Source organism: Rhinoderma darwinii, chromosome 2 (assembly GCF_050947455.1).
Source record: "Rhinoderma darwinii isolate aRhiDar2 chromosome 2, aRhiDar2.hap1, whole genome shotgun sequence".
NCBI lineage: Eukaryota > Metazoa > Chordata > Amphibia > Anura > Rhinodermatidae > Rhinoderma > Rhinoderma darwinii.
Genome location: NC_134688.1, coordinates 459,783,606 through 459,797,995, shown reverse-complemented (window position 1 = coordinate 459,797,995; position 14,390 = coordinate 459,783,606). Strand labels below are relative to the sequence as shown.

Sequence of the window (14,390 nt, the reverse complement as noted above, 5' to 3'; positions counted from 1 at the left end):
TACATCGGGGCGTTTTTACTTCTTTTACTAGCTGGGCGTTCTGGCGAGAAGTATCATCCACTTCTCTTCAGAACGCCCAGCTTCTGGCAGTGCAGATCTGTGACGTCACTTCCCCAGGTCCTGCATCGTGTCAGACGAGCGAGGACACAATCGGCACCAGAGGCTACAGTTGATTCTGCAGCAGCATCAGCGTTTGCAGGTAAGTAGCTACATCGACTTACCTGCAAACGCTGATGCTGCTGCAGAATCAACTGTAGCCTCTGGTGCCGACACGATGCAGGACCTGTGAGTGACGTCACAGATCTGCACTGCCAGAAGCTGGGCGTTCTGAAGAGAAGTGGATGATACTTCTCTTCAGAGCGCCCAGCTAGTAAAAGAAGTAAAAACGCCCCGATGTACACACATAATACACGCCCAGTTGGACTTTTACTTTTAAACACACCCACTTGGACTTTTGCAAGCCTCATTTGCATAACTACAAAAATGGTCATAACTTGGCCAAAAATGCTCGTCTTTAAAAAATAAAAACGTTACTGTAATCTACATTGCAGCGCCGATCTGCTGCAATAGCAGATAGGGGTTGCAAAATCTGGTGACAGAGCCTCTTTAACTCTGTTTTTGCTCCCTCCTACATAGACTTCCATTGGCAGCTGTAACCTGATCCCTCAGTGATCTGATAATCCACCTCGAAGAGACAGATAAAGCAGAAAATTCAAAGAGAGTCAACAGCTAGTAGTGGGTGGAGGAGGAAAATAAAAAATGCCTGATAAGTTGATAAAGAGGCATTTGTCTCTGATAAAATAGATGACACATTTTTTTTATAGTCGCTTATACTATTGATTTGTGGAATGCTTGTTTAACCCCTTCCCGCCCAATCACGTACAGTTACGTCGTCAGTGCTAATGTGTTACAGAGGCTGAGCCCGCGCCATCACCCGCGGGTGTCAGCTGTATATTACAGCTGACATCCCGCTGTATCAGCAAGGACCTGAGCTAGGCTCCGATCCTGCCCATTAACCCCTTAGATGCAGCCATCAAGCGATCGCAGCATCTAGGTGGTTTCCAACCTGTGGGCATCCCTGCGCCGCTGTCGCCAGGATGCCAGGGGTTGCTATGGTCTGCCAAGAATGGAAGCCTTTTAGGCCCCGGCCGGAGCCCAAAATGGTTGCTATCATGGCCAAGAAAATGGCGCAGGCTCAGCTTCTGCTCAGCTTCTCATCATCCGTGGGTATCAGGTGTTCGCTACGTCTCACTGTAATGGCCAGGACCGGAGCTAGCCTCCGATCAAGCCGATTAACCCCTTAGATCGCACCCGATGGTTGTATGGCAACGATCAGCAGCTGCCGAGGTCCCGATAGTTGCTAAGGCAACCGGAGGGCCCTGGTCTGCCTAGTACGGAAGTCTATTAGGCCTTAAAAACAACAGCCCTTACCACAAAAAAAAAGTCCTCCAACAGCTTTTTTTGATGGCTCTCAGAATATGGCGATACAAAAAAGAAATGATTTTAAAAAATGTAATGTGCAAACGCTGAAAAATATAAAAAAAAAAGCTATATACATATGATATCTCCGTAATTGTATCGACCTGCAGAATAAAACTAAATGTGTCATTTATAGCGCACGGTGAACGCCGTAAAAAAAAAAAAAAAACATTGGCAGAATTGCTTGTTTTTGGTCACCTTGCTTGCCAAAAAATGGAATAAAAAAAACCTGCATGTACCCCAAAATGGTACCAATGAAAACTACAGATTGTCCCGCAACAAATAAGCCCTCATACAGCTCCGGTCGAGAAAAAATATAAAAGTTCTGTCTCTCAGAATATGGCGAAGAAAACATGCAGAGCATTCCAAAAGCGGATAAAATCGGGCACCGGCCACACATCTGCGGATTATTTATTTACCACATTAATATACCCTCTTATTATGCCCTGATGTACTCCGCCCAGCTTACATATACCCTGATGTACTCCGCCCAGCTTACATATACCCTGATGTACTCCGCCCAGCTTACATATATCCTGATGTACTCCTCACAGATTACATATACCCTGATGTACTCCGCACAGCTTACATATACCCTGATGTACTCCGCCCAGCTTACATATACCCTGATACACTCCGCACAGCTCACATATACCCTGATGTACTCCTCACAGATTACATATACCCTGATGTACTCCGCCCAGCTTACATATACCCTGATGTACTCCGCACAGCTTACATATACCCTGATGTACTCCACACAGTTTACATATACCCTGATGTACTCCCCACAGCTTACATATACCCTGATGTACTCCGCACAGCTTACATATACCCTGATGTACTCCTCACAGCTTACATATACCCTGATGTACTCCGCACAGTTTACATATACCCTGATGTACTCCGCACAGATTACATATACCCTGATGTACTCCGCACAGATTACATATACCCTGATGTACTCCGCACAGATTACATATACCCTGATGTACTCCGCACAGATTACATATACCCTGATGTACTCCGCACAGATTACATATACCCTGATGTACTCCGCACAGATTACATATACCCTGATGTACTCCGCACAGATTACATATACCCTGATGTACTCCGCACAGATTACATATACCCTGATGTACTCCGCACAATTACATATACCCTGATGTACTCCGCACAGATTACATATACCCTGATGTACTCCGCACAGATTACATATACCCTGATGTACTCCGCACAGTTTACATATACCCTGATGTACTCCGCACAGCTTACATATACCCTGATGTACTCCACACAGTTTACATATACCCTGATGTACTCCGCACAGCTTACATATACCCTGATGCACTCCGCCCAGTTTACATATACCCTGATGCACTCCGCCCAGCTTACATATACCCTGACGTACTCCTCACATATTACATATACCCTGATGTACTCCGCACAGCTTACATATACCCTGATGTACTCCGCCCAGCTTACATATACCCTGATACACTCCTCACAGCTCACATATACCCTGATGTACTCCTCACAGATTACATATACCCTGATGTACTCCTCACAGATTACATATACCCTGATGTACTCTACACAGTTTACATATACCCTGATGTACTCCGCACAGCTTACATATACCCTGATATACTCCGCACAGCTTACATATACCCTGATGTACTCCTCACAGCTTACATATACCCTGATGTACTCCGCACAGATTACATATACCCTGATGTACTCCGCACAGATTACATATACCCTGATGTACTCCGCACAGATTACATATACCCTGATGTACTCCGCACAGATTACATATACCCTGATGTACTCCGCACAGATTACATATACCCTGATGTACTCCGCACAGATTACATATACCCTGATGTACTCCTCACAGCTTACATATACCCTGATGTACTCCTCACAGCTTACATATACCCTGATGTACTCCTCACAGCTTACATATACCCTGATGCACTCCGCCCAGCTTACATATACCCTGATGTACTCCGCACAGCTTACATATACCCTGATGTACTCCTCACAGTTTACATATACCCTGATGTACTCTGCACAGATTACATATACCCTTATGTACTCCGCACAGATTACATATACCCTGATGTACTCTGCACAGATTACATATACCCTTATGTACTCTGCACAGATTACATATACCCTTATGTACTCCGCACAGATTACATATACCCTGATGTACTCCACACAGATTACATATACCCTGATGTACTCCTCACAGCTTACATATACCCTGATGTACTCTGCACAGATTACATATACCCTTATGTACTCCGCACAGATTACATATATCCTGATGTACTCCGCACAGCTTACATATACCCTGATGTACTCCGCACAGATTACATATACCCTGATGTACTCCTCACAGTTTACATATACCCTGATGTACTCTGCACAGATTACATATACCCTTATGTACTCCGCACAGATTACATATACCCTGATGTACTCCGCACATATTACATATACCCTGATGTACTCCTCACAGCTTACATATACCCTGATGTACTCCTCACAGTTTACATATACCCTGATGTACTCTGCACAGATTACATATACCCTTATGTACTCCGCACAGATTACATGTGCCACCACATTCTAAACTGAAATACCAGCATAACCCCAAACAGAACTATTACCAAGCTAAAGCTGCGCTCCAAAAGCAAAACGGCGCTCCCTCCCTTCTGAGCCCTGCAGCATGCCCAAACAGTAGTTTACGTCCACATATATGGCATCACCATACCCAGGAGAACCCGCTTAACAGTTTGAGATATTTGTCTGCAGTGGCACCACATATTGGGCACCAAAATGGCATATCAGTGGAAAACTGTAATTTTCACTTTGCACCATCCTCTGAGCGTTCATTTCTAATAAATAAAAAAAAACCTGTGGGGTCAAAATGCTCACTACACCCCTTTTCCTTGAGGGGTGCAGTTTACGAAATAGTGGTCACTACTCGGGGGGGTTTGTTTTACTATTTGACCTCAGAGCCCTGCAATTGGAGGTCAAGGCTACGAAAATCACCAAAATAGGCCTCGAATGCGCATTGTGCTCTTTCACTCCTAAGCCCTGTCGTATGTCCATGCAAATGATAAATACCTTGAGGGGTGTAGTTTCCAAAATGGGGTCACTTCTCAGGGGTTTCAACTGTACTCTGGTACCTGGAGACTCTGCAAATACGACATGGCTCCCGTACACCAGTCCAGCAAATCTGTGCTCTAAAAGCCAAAATGGCGCTACTTCTATTTTGAGCTCTGCCATGTGCCCAAACAGCAGTTTAGGGCCACACATGGGGTATTGCCGTACTCTGGAGAAATTGAGTAACAAATTGCGTTGTGTTTTTTTCCTATTACCGCTCGTAAAAATAAAAAATTTGGAACTAAAACTACATATTTTTGGATTTTTATTTTTTATTTTCACTGACTAATTCTAATAAAATCCATGAAACACCTGTGAGATCAAAATGCTCACTACACCCCTAGATGAAGGACCTGAGAGTTGTAGTTTCCAAAATGGAGTCACTTCTCAGGAGTTTCTACTGTACTGGTACCTCAGGGGCTTTGCAAATGCGACATGGCACCTAAAAACCAATCAAGCAAAGTCTGCATGGCTAGTTTATGACCACATGTGGGGTATTGCCGTACTCGGGAGAAATTGCTTTACAAATGTTGGGGTGCTTTTTCTCCTTTATTCCTTGTAAAAATTAGAAAATTCTATGATTTTCATCTTCACAGACTAATTCAAATAAATGTAGCAAAAAACTGTGGGGTCAAAATGCTAACTATAGCCCTGTGTAAGTGTCAGTGGTGGCTGATGATAGAGGTTTCTGTCGCCCCCCCCCCCCCTGTGTAATACTAGTGCGGTCCAGGAACTGCTGAAGCCTGTGATGTGTGACACACAGATCTCCATAGAATCAACGAGAGAAAGTAGTCACCGAGCCAGATCCACACTGCTGCTAAGCAACCGTCCCAGTCTGATATATAGAGATAAATAACAGGTGACAGACTGACACATGGAATACCAGAATGGTACACAGGGGAGAGTTTAGTTTTGGCCGAAGTGTCCCCTTTAAGGTGAATCTCTACCTTTTATCAACGTGTCGTCCAAAACTTTGTGCAGATTATTATTTTTTTTTATATCTCTATAGCAGTTTGAGTTCAGTTCATAAATTCCTTTAGGGTGTCGTTTCCAAAATGGGGTCACTTTTGGGGGAATGCCACCGTTTTGGCAGCACAAGACCTCTTCAAACTTGACATGGTGCCTAAAATATATTCCAAAAAAAAAAAGGAGGCCCCAAAATCCACCAGGTCCTCCTTTGATTCTGAGGCCTGTGTTTCAGTCCATTACCGCTCTAGGGCCACATATTTGATATTTCTAAAAACTGCAGAATCTGGGCAATAAATATTGAGTTGCGTTTCTCTGTTAAAACCTTCTGTGTTACAGAAAAAAAATGTATTACAAATTAATTTCTGCAAAAAAAAAAAAAATTACACCTGTAAATTTCATCTCTACTTTGCTTTAATTCCTGTGAAACGTCTAAAGGGTTAAAACACTTCCTGAATGCTGTTTTGAATACTTTGAGGGGTGCAGTTTTTAAAATGGGGTATTTTATAAGGGTTTCTAATATATAAGGCCCTCAAAACCACTTCGGAACTGAACTGGTGCTACTTAAGTTCTAAGCCTTGTAACGTCCTTGTAAGAACAATTCAAAAAACTATGCAAACATAAAAGTAGACATATGGGTAATATTAACTAGTGACTATTTTGTCTGGTGTTACTATCGGTTTTACAAGTAGATCTCTTAAAATTTAGAAAAATCATAATTTTTCAAATTTTCTCAAAATTTTGGTGTTTTTCACAAATAAGCAATTAATTTATCGACCACATTTTTCCACTAACCTAAAGTCCTATATTTCACGAGAAAACAATCTCAGAATTTCTTGAATAGGTAAAAGAATTGACATGTCAGATTTGAAAAAAATGGGGCTGGTCCTGAAGGGGTTAAAGTGTGGGACTATTTAAGGCCCAAACAAGGCCACGTTCTCAGGAAGTGGTGACATATCGTTAGGATATTTCATCACCTTCTGATTGGTGAGGGCCCAACTGCCTGGACTCCCAGTGATCCTGAAATTGTAGGGGCTGCAGCACTGCCACCGGATGTGCAGGGAGCCCCAGTGAAGGAATAATACAGTAAAGGGGCCGCGTAGAGGTAAGGAGGCGCTGCAACCCCTTCATTCTCAGGACCAGTCGCAGTCGGACCCCCACAACAGATCAGAAAATTATGACATATCCTAGAGATGTGTCATTACTTTCTTTAATGTGAATGCCGCTTTAAAAAGGACAACATGATGGCTGCCACCACTAGAGGTATCATGGAAGCTTACTGCATACTGAACTCAATATTAACACAGTGAGCCCCCTCTAGGACTAGGCAGGAGATTTTGAGCTCTGTATCAGAAAAACTGAACTCAAACTGCTATAGATATATAAAAAAAAAAATCAGCACAAAGTTTTGGACACGTTGATAAAAGGTAGAGATTCACTTTAAAGGGGCACTTCGGCCAAAACTAAACTTTCCCAAGTGCTCCATTCTGGTATTCCATGTGTCAGTCTCTCATCTGTTCTTTATCTCTATATTTCAGCCTGGGCCGGTTGTTTAGCAGCAGTGTGGATCCGGCTCGGTGACTACTTTCTCTATTTGATTCTATGGAGATGTATGTGTCACCCATCACAGGCTTCAGCAGTTCCTGGACCGCACTAGTATTACACAGGGGGGACAGAAACTTCTATCATCAGCCACCACTGATACTTACACAGGTTCCTGTCACACAGGTGTAGAAGAATATAGTGCAGCCGCCCTGTCTGTAAACTTATGGTTTCTCAGCTTATTTTGGAGAATATAGAGAATGATAACCACAGTGTCCCCCAGCATGCAGAAATGGTATGATCTTTAGCTGGTCATGTGATGCTGTGCTGAAGCATCATGGGATTGATAGCAAAGCAGAGAAGAAGAGAAAGCTGGGGAAAATCTAAGAATTTTTTAAAGCACAGACAATGCAGCAGTTCATAAAGTAAGAACAGTATACATAAAAGAAGTGTAGAGTCTGGTATAAAGTCTGGTGGGGGGGGTGCAGACATGAAAAATTGTGTTAACCCCTTCCCGCTGCAGCTATTTTTTGGATTTTTACTTTGTTTTTCCTCCCCTCCTTGCAAAAGCTTTTTAAATTTTTCGCCGATATAGCCGTACGAGTGCTTCTTTTATGCGGGACAATTTGTAGATTTTCACGGCACCATTTATTGTATTATATAATGTACTAGGAAATTAGAAAAAAATTCTTTGAGAGGTGGAATGGGAAAAAAACAGTGATTCTTCCATTTTTGTTTTTTTTTGTGGCTTTCACGTGCGGTAAAAGCAACATCTTAACTTTATTCTGCGGGTCAATACCATTACGGCCATACCAAATTTATAGCGTTATTTTTTAATGTTTTACTACATTTACAAGAAAAAAAACGATTGTTAAAAATAAAAATTTTTTACTGTCGATTGAGCGGTGTGAGGGCTTATTTGCAACGTCATAGTGGTGTGGCCCCCCCCTCCCCCCCGTTTCTAATGAGTAAGATGCTGCGGTCGCCTTTGACCATATCATCTAAGTGGTCAAATGAGCAGGATTCAGCTCATTACACTGAAGTGTCAGTTGTTACACACAGCTGACATGCTCGTTCTATGGAGCGGGTGCAGCCCGTATACCCGCTCCATACTCCCCCATCCAACCTCCGCAGTATATATATGGCGGTAAGGGGTTAATTAAAGGGGCTGTCTTTTATGGTTTCCAAAATATCTGCTTTTTATCAGTGCATGGAAACATTCTTGGCTGAAAACCTATGCTGCTCATAAAGGTGCACAGCTCGTTGCAGTGTATCAGAGCTCTCTTTTGTAATGTCCCGTGCATTTATGTCACTTGTACATGATCGGTGTACGTACAGTATTTATACTTGTATCAACAGGCTGCCGACCCGGGCTTTAGGCTCAGTCTTCCCCATTTACTTAGACTGGCATTTCTTACGCCAGTCTAAGTTTAGAAGGTAGTTGGAGTGATTTGCACCACTTTAATTAAAAACGCATGACTTCAAAAATTTGGCGCATTTTAATCTGTCTAACAGTCGGGGAATTAATATGCTTATAGGAGCTATAGTAGATTTGCATCATTTCCACCTCTTCGACATAATAAATATGGCCTAAACTGTCTCCTTTGGAGACCATGCCCATGACCGTGAAACTTGGCGAGCGATGAGAAAAGTCACAGGTCATCATTTGCGAGACTGTACGGTCGCTGTTTACACCAAAAACTGGGCTAAAATGCCTTTTAATGTGGGGCAGAGTTTCTCTCCCTATCTATTCTCTTACCTTATCAATGCTTGATGGCAGTTTGCCGGATGGGAAGAATACATGCTTTACGTAACGTTTTAAGGGGCAGAAGCAGATGTAGAGAACAACGGAAATCACGACTATTCCCAAAAAGGTGAATCCTGTAATCCATGCAACCAAATAAGACCGGGGATCTAGAATAAAAGAGAAGACAACACACTTATCGTAGCTGAACGAGGTCGCTTAGGATCCTATGCTGACCTATGTGCGGTATCTCTCATCTCTCTTTCTTTTACCTCTCTCGCTCTCACACATCTCTCTCTTTCACATCTCTCTCTCTCTCTTTCACACATCTCTCTCTCTTTCACACATCTCTCTCTCTTTCACACATCTCTCTCTCGCATCTCTCTCTCTTTCACATCTCTCTCTTTCCCTTTCACATCTCTCTCTCTCTTTCACATCTCTCTCTCTCTTTCACATCTCTCTCTCTCTCTCACATCTCTCTCTCTCTTTCACATCTCTCTCTCTCTCACATCTCTCTCTCTCTCACATCTCTCTCTCACATCTCTCTCTCTCTTTCACATCTCTCTCTCTTTCACATCTCTCTCTCTTTCACATCTCTCTCTCTCTCACATCTCTCTCTTTCACATCTCTCTCTCTCTCTTTCACATCTCTCTCTCTCTCTTTCACATCTCTCTTTCACATCTCTCTCTTTCACATCTCTCTCTCTCTCTTTCACATCTCTCTCTCTCTCTTTCACATCTCTCTCTCTCTCTTTCACATCTCTCTCTCTCTCTTTCACATATCTCTCTCTCTTTCACATCTCTCTCTCTTTCACATCTCTCTCTCTCTCTCTTTCACATCTCTCTCTCTCTCTTTCACATCTCTCTCTCTCTTTCACATCTCGCATCTCTCAGGGCCCATTCACACGAACGTGAATAACGTCCGTGTGCTGCGCATGGAAATCACGCGCAACACACGGACCCATTGATTTCAATGGGGCCATTCACACATGCAGGAGTTTTGACCCAGCGAGAGTCCGCTGCGTGAAACTCACTGCACGTCCTATATTGGTGCGTTTTCACGTACTTATGCACCCATTGAAGTCAATGGGTGAGTGAAAACCACGTACCGCACACGGATGCACATCCCTGTGCGGTACGTGATTTGCGCATCAATTTTATTGAAAAAAAAGGTGCTTTGCAACTGCGTGAATAACGCATGCCTCTCGCAAAGTACACTGATGGGTAACGCAACACACACGGACCAGATTCACGCGCGTGAATCCGATACGCTCATGTGAATGTAGCCGAAGGACATGCGTTGGTGTGTTCCGTTGTTCTGCCAGATCTGCGACGGAGGCCCCTAACGGTGCCTCCGGCGCAAATGTGAACAGAGCCTTATCTATCTACACAGTCATATATACACTTCACTTTTTACACACCTGTTGTGATACAATTAACCTCACTGTACAGACTGTTGGTATTATAGTCCGGACACTTCATCTTTGCTTTCACACAATACGTTGTTGAGGCTTCCAGGGACTCAATCATGAAAAACGGAAACTTTTCTTCCTTAACAGGGTAAAACATTGATCAGATAAAAATGTTCGGCATGATGTGAAAGCCAGCAAGTCTGAGGTAACTGGACCCTGCCAAGTCCCTAATAAAGGACTAAAATCGGCCTCTGTAGGCATCACCTAGTTACATCTGATAATGCACTTTATAAGATCTATAAATAAGAGTGGGGGAAGGGAAGTGACAACCGCTTTAAGTGCATTTCAGGTTCAGAAAATGGGTTGTCACTTTCAGCCGACCAAACAAGTTGAATATTGTTTTGAATAATTTTCAACATACAGTTCTTATCCCCAACTATTACAGTAACAAGGACGTTCAGTTCTGTCAAGCTTTGGCGCGTGGAGTAAGGTTTTGCCAGCCACGTCTGGTACAAATTACTACCAGAGAAAACAGATGTGTCTCACCATTGCCACGCTTAAAGGACTTGTATTGTACATGGCTGCCATTGTTTCAGAAAGGATGTCTTTTTATGCACTGCATATCGTCATAAAATTCTTCCCTGCACTGATGAGCCCTAATAAGGCTGAAACTGGCCTGTGTGTGCCCCATAGCAAGCTCTAAGGGCTTCCAAGGCAAAATGTATTTATACTGATACACTTTCCTCTTGAATAGCATGGTCAGGTCAGCTTCCTCAGTAGTGTAAGGCCCTATTCAGATGACCGGGATTGTCAGCTGTGTGACGGGCGTTTTGGTTTACGGCCGTGACACGGCTGCATTAAAATTAATTCATGTATATGGAGTTATTCACATGGCTGTTCTTTTAATGGACAGTGTGAACAGTCCAGGGAAAAAGTAGGACATGTCCAATTTTTGCCAATTTTCCCGGATCCCTCAATAAACTCAAGTGTATAAGGGATCCATAAAAAGGGTCCCGCACAGGTACAAATAGGCCGTGAAAAACTGCAGTTTTTCACAGCGATTTGACACCCGGTTGTCTGAATAAAGCCTAATAGTATCATATAAAACAACCATAGATTAGACTCCCAATTTACTCTGAAAATTCATTTTTGTTTACCCGGTATATTAACCCTTTACCCCTACAGCCACTTTTAGCCTTTCTGACAGAGACCCCTTTTTCAAATCGGACGTGTCACTTTATGTGGGAATATATTTTTTATGATTTTACTTATCCAAGTCATTCAGAGATTGTTTTTTTTTTATTTTTTTCGTGACACATTGTGCTTTATGTTAGTGGTCAGTTTTGGTCGATGTATTTTGTGTTTATTTGTGAAAAACACCAAATGTATTGAAAATGTAGAAAAATTATAATTTTTTTTAAATTAGAATTTCTCTGCCTGACAAAATAATTATTAAGTAACGTTAAAGTGGAGGTGTAAAGATATATCCAAATATTGTTTCACAGATATTCAATTTATTATCTGTAACAGCCGGCAGAGGCTCTGTCACCACATTATAAGTGCCATCTCCTACATAATATGATTGGCGCTGTAATGTAGATAACAGTGTTTTTTATTTTGAAAAACTATCAATTTTGAGCAAGTTATGAGCAATTTTAGATTTATGCTAATTAGTTTCTTAATAGACAACTGGGCGTGTTTTTACTTTCAGCCAGGATGCGATGTCTATTCACATTCACAACACTTCGGTAAAGTTTCTGTGAATGACAACACTGCGTGATCTCGCGAGATCACGCCGTGCTGTGTGAGTTAAGTCCCACACAAACTTTACCGAAGTGTCGGGAGTGTTAATAGACATCGCGTCCTGGCTGGAGGTGATGTCTATTCACTCTCGAGACACTTCGGTAAAGTTAATGTGGGAGTATGTGACTGCACAGCGTGATCTCGCGAGATCAACCTGTGTTGCGAGTACTTATAAAAATGAATAGAGAGAAGTGTATGACGCTGATTAGACACTGATTGGTCAGCGTCATACACTCCTCTGTACAACGCCCAGTTGGTAAAAAAGTAAAACCACGCCCAGTTGTCTATTAAGAAACTAATTAGCATAAATCTAAAATTGCTCATAACTTGCTCAAAATTTATCATTTTTCAAAATAAAAAACCACTGTTATCTACATTACAGCGCCGATCACATTATGTAGGAGATAGAGCATTTATAATCTGGTGACAGAGCCTCTTTAACAGAGAAACGTAACTCAATATTTATTTAATCGATTCTGCATTTTTTTACAGTTTGTTTTTAGTCCCACTATGGGACTTGAACATGCGATGATTAGCTTGTTGGTACCATTATGTATTGCAAGTGATTGTGCTTTTAGCATCCACCTATTAAGCCCTGCCACTAAAGGATAAAAATGGCAGACCTAGGGGCCTTCACTAGGCTCCCATGACAACAATCAGCACCTTGTGATCGCATTGCGTCATACCAACTATGATATGCATTTACGTCAAACCTCGGTTAGGTGCTGTTTACATCTGAATCAGGGCTTTCAGTTGCTCTGTCCTGTCAAAGGAGCAGAACAACGAAAAACTAGAGACACCATCACAATGTCCGTTGTTTTGCCAGACAAAATAGTGCAGCAATGTAATCTGCTACAGGACCCGCGGCATGAGGGGGCCCGTGTCCGCTATGGCTGCTACAGTGGTAGCGACGCCAAATTAATAGAATCTGCGTCCTTCGGAATCTCCCTGCTCTGCCATTTACTAGGCTACAGGCCACGTCAGCCTACACTAGGACCCCGTCGGCGTTGAGGAGCAGCTCCGTTCGTCGCGGGACCGGGGCCTATGTGAGTATATTTTTTTGGGTTTTATTTGTTTGGGGGAAAAAATATGGCGCTATCTACACAGGGGGCTGCACGGTGCTATTTACAGGGAGGCGGATGTATGGCACTATCTACAAGGGGGAGGTGGCGGGTGAAATCTACAAGGGGGAGGTTGGGAGCACCATCTACGGGGGGCTGTATGGCGCCATCTACAGGGGAGGCTGTAAGAAACAGATAGAAACTGAAGCTGACCCTCCTACAACGTCAGAAAAGCAGTTGCAGCTTCCAGCATTAGCAGGACTCCAAAAAGTCTTCATATAAATAAGTGCATTTCTTTTTTCAACATTTTTTAAGATTGAGGATCACCTGCCTGACTGATATGTTGCAGAACTTAGACTGCAACTTACACATGTAAAAACTTACCTCTGCATTGAGTGTTGAATTGTTCCAATATTTCAGGTGGGTCAACCAATCGCAGAAAGAATCCAATTCTGCATTCTTAAATACTTCGGGTTTACTCACATCAACAAACAAAACATTGTTTTCAATGCGCATCTTCAAATCTTTTGGAGGTCCAAGAACAGCTGTTAACAAGACATCACAAATCAAACGCTCATACAGATTTGTTTGACTTTTATTCCTTAATTACAAATTATTTTGCAGGGCCCCAAAAAGGTCTTGTCCACCACGTCAAATTAGAGTTACTATAATAAAAGCTTATTTTTTACTTTGCGCTCTACTCTAGGTAAGTGGTCTCCATCCTGTGGTTTTCCACCTATTGCAGAAAACTACAACTTACAGCATGCCAATCTAGCATGTGACTCTATTTATAGCGGATATTAAATGATGTGCTGATCGTTAAAACAGTAAATAATAGTAAATGTACTTTGAATTACGAGCTATACTCCAGAGCTGTATTCAGAGTTCTGCTGTTTGCCGTTGGAAACAGTCAGCAAGCTGATCAACAAACACACATGGTAAAAGTTTTGTGGAGCTCCTATTAACCAATTACAAGGATGACACTTCTCAAAACGCTAAATCACTACAGCATGGTCTGTGGAGACACTGAACCAGCAAGGTATGCTCTAAAAATTTCAACTCTGAAGCCGGAAGAACTGCAGCAACCAGACATTAGTCCCGATGTATGTCAGCACCAGCATCATGACATCTAATTTTATTTTTGACAAAAGAAAGTGAGGCAGCACTACCAGATATTTGGATAAGGATCCTTTTATTCCAC

General features: G+C 42.4%; 1 protein-coding gene across 2 annotated transcripts in view; it reads right to left on the bottom strand.

The window, feature by feature from the left end:
- LOC142743628 (interferon alpha/beta receptor 1-like) overlaps window positions 1–14,390 on the bottom strand; it is a 75,737-nt gene that overhangs the window by 19,008 nt on the left and 42,339 nt on the right. For both annotated transcript variants that reach the window (XM_075854573.1, XM_075854571.1), the window contains exons 8-10: window positions 13,574–13,734; window positions 10,335–10,464; window positions 8,930–9,084 (exon numbers count right to left, since the gene is read on the bottom strand). In XM_075854573.1, coding sequence (XP_075710688.1) covers window positions 8,930–9,084; window positions 10,335–10,464; window positions 13,574–13,734 — 446 coding nt within the window. The remainder of the gene's footprint in view (window positions 1–8,929; window positions 9,085–10,334; window positions 10,465–13,573; window positions 13,735–14,390) is intronic.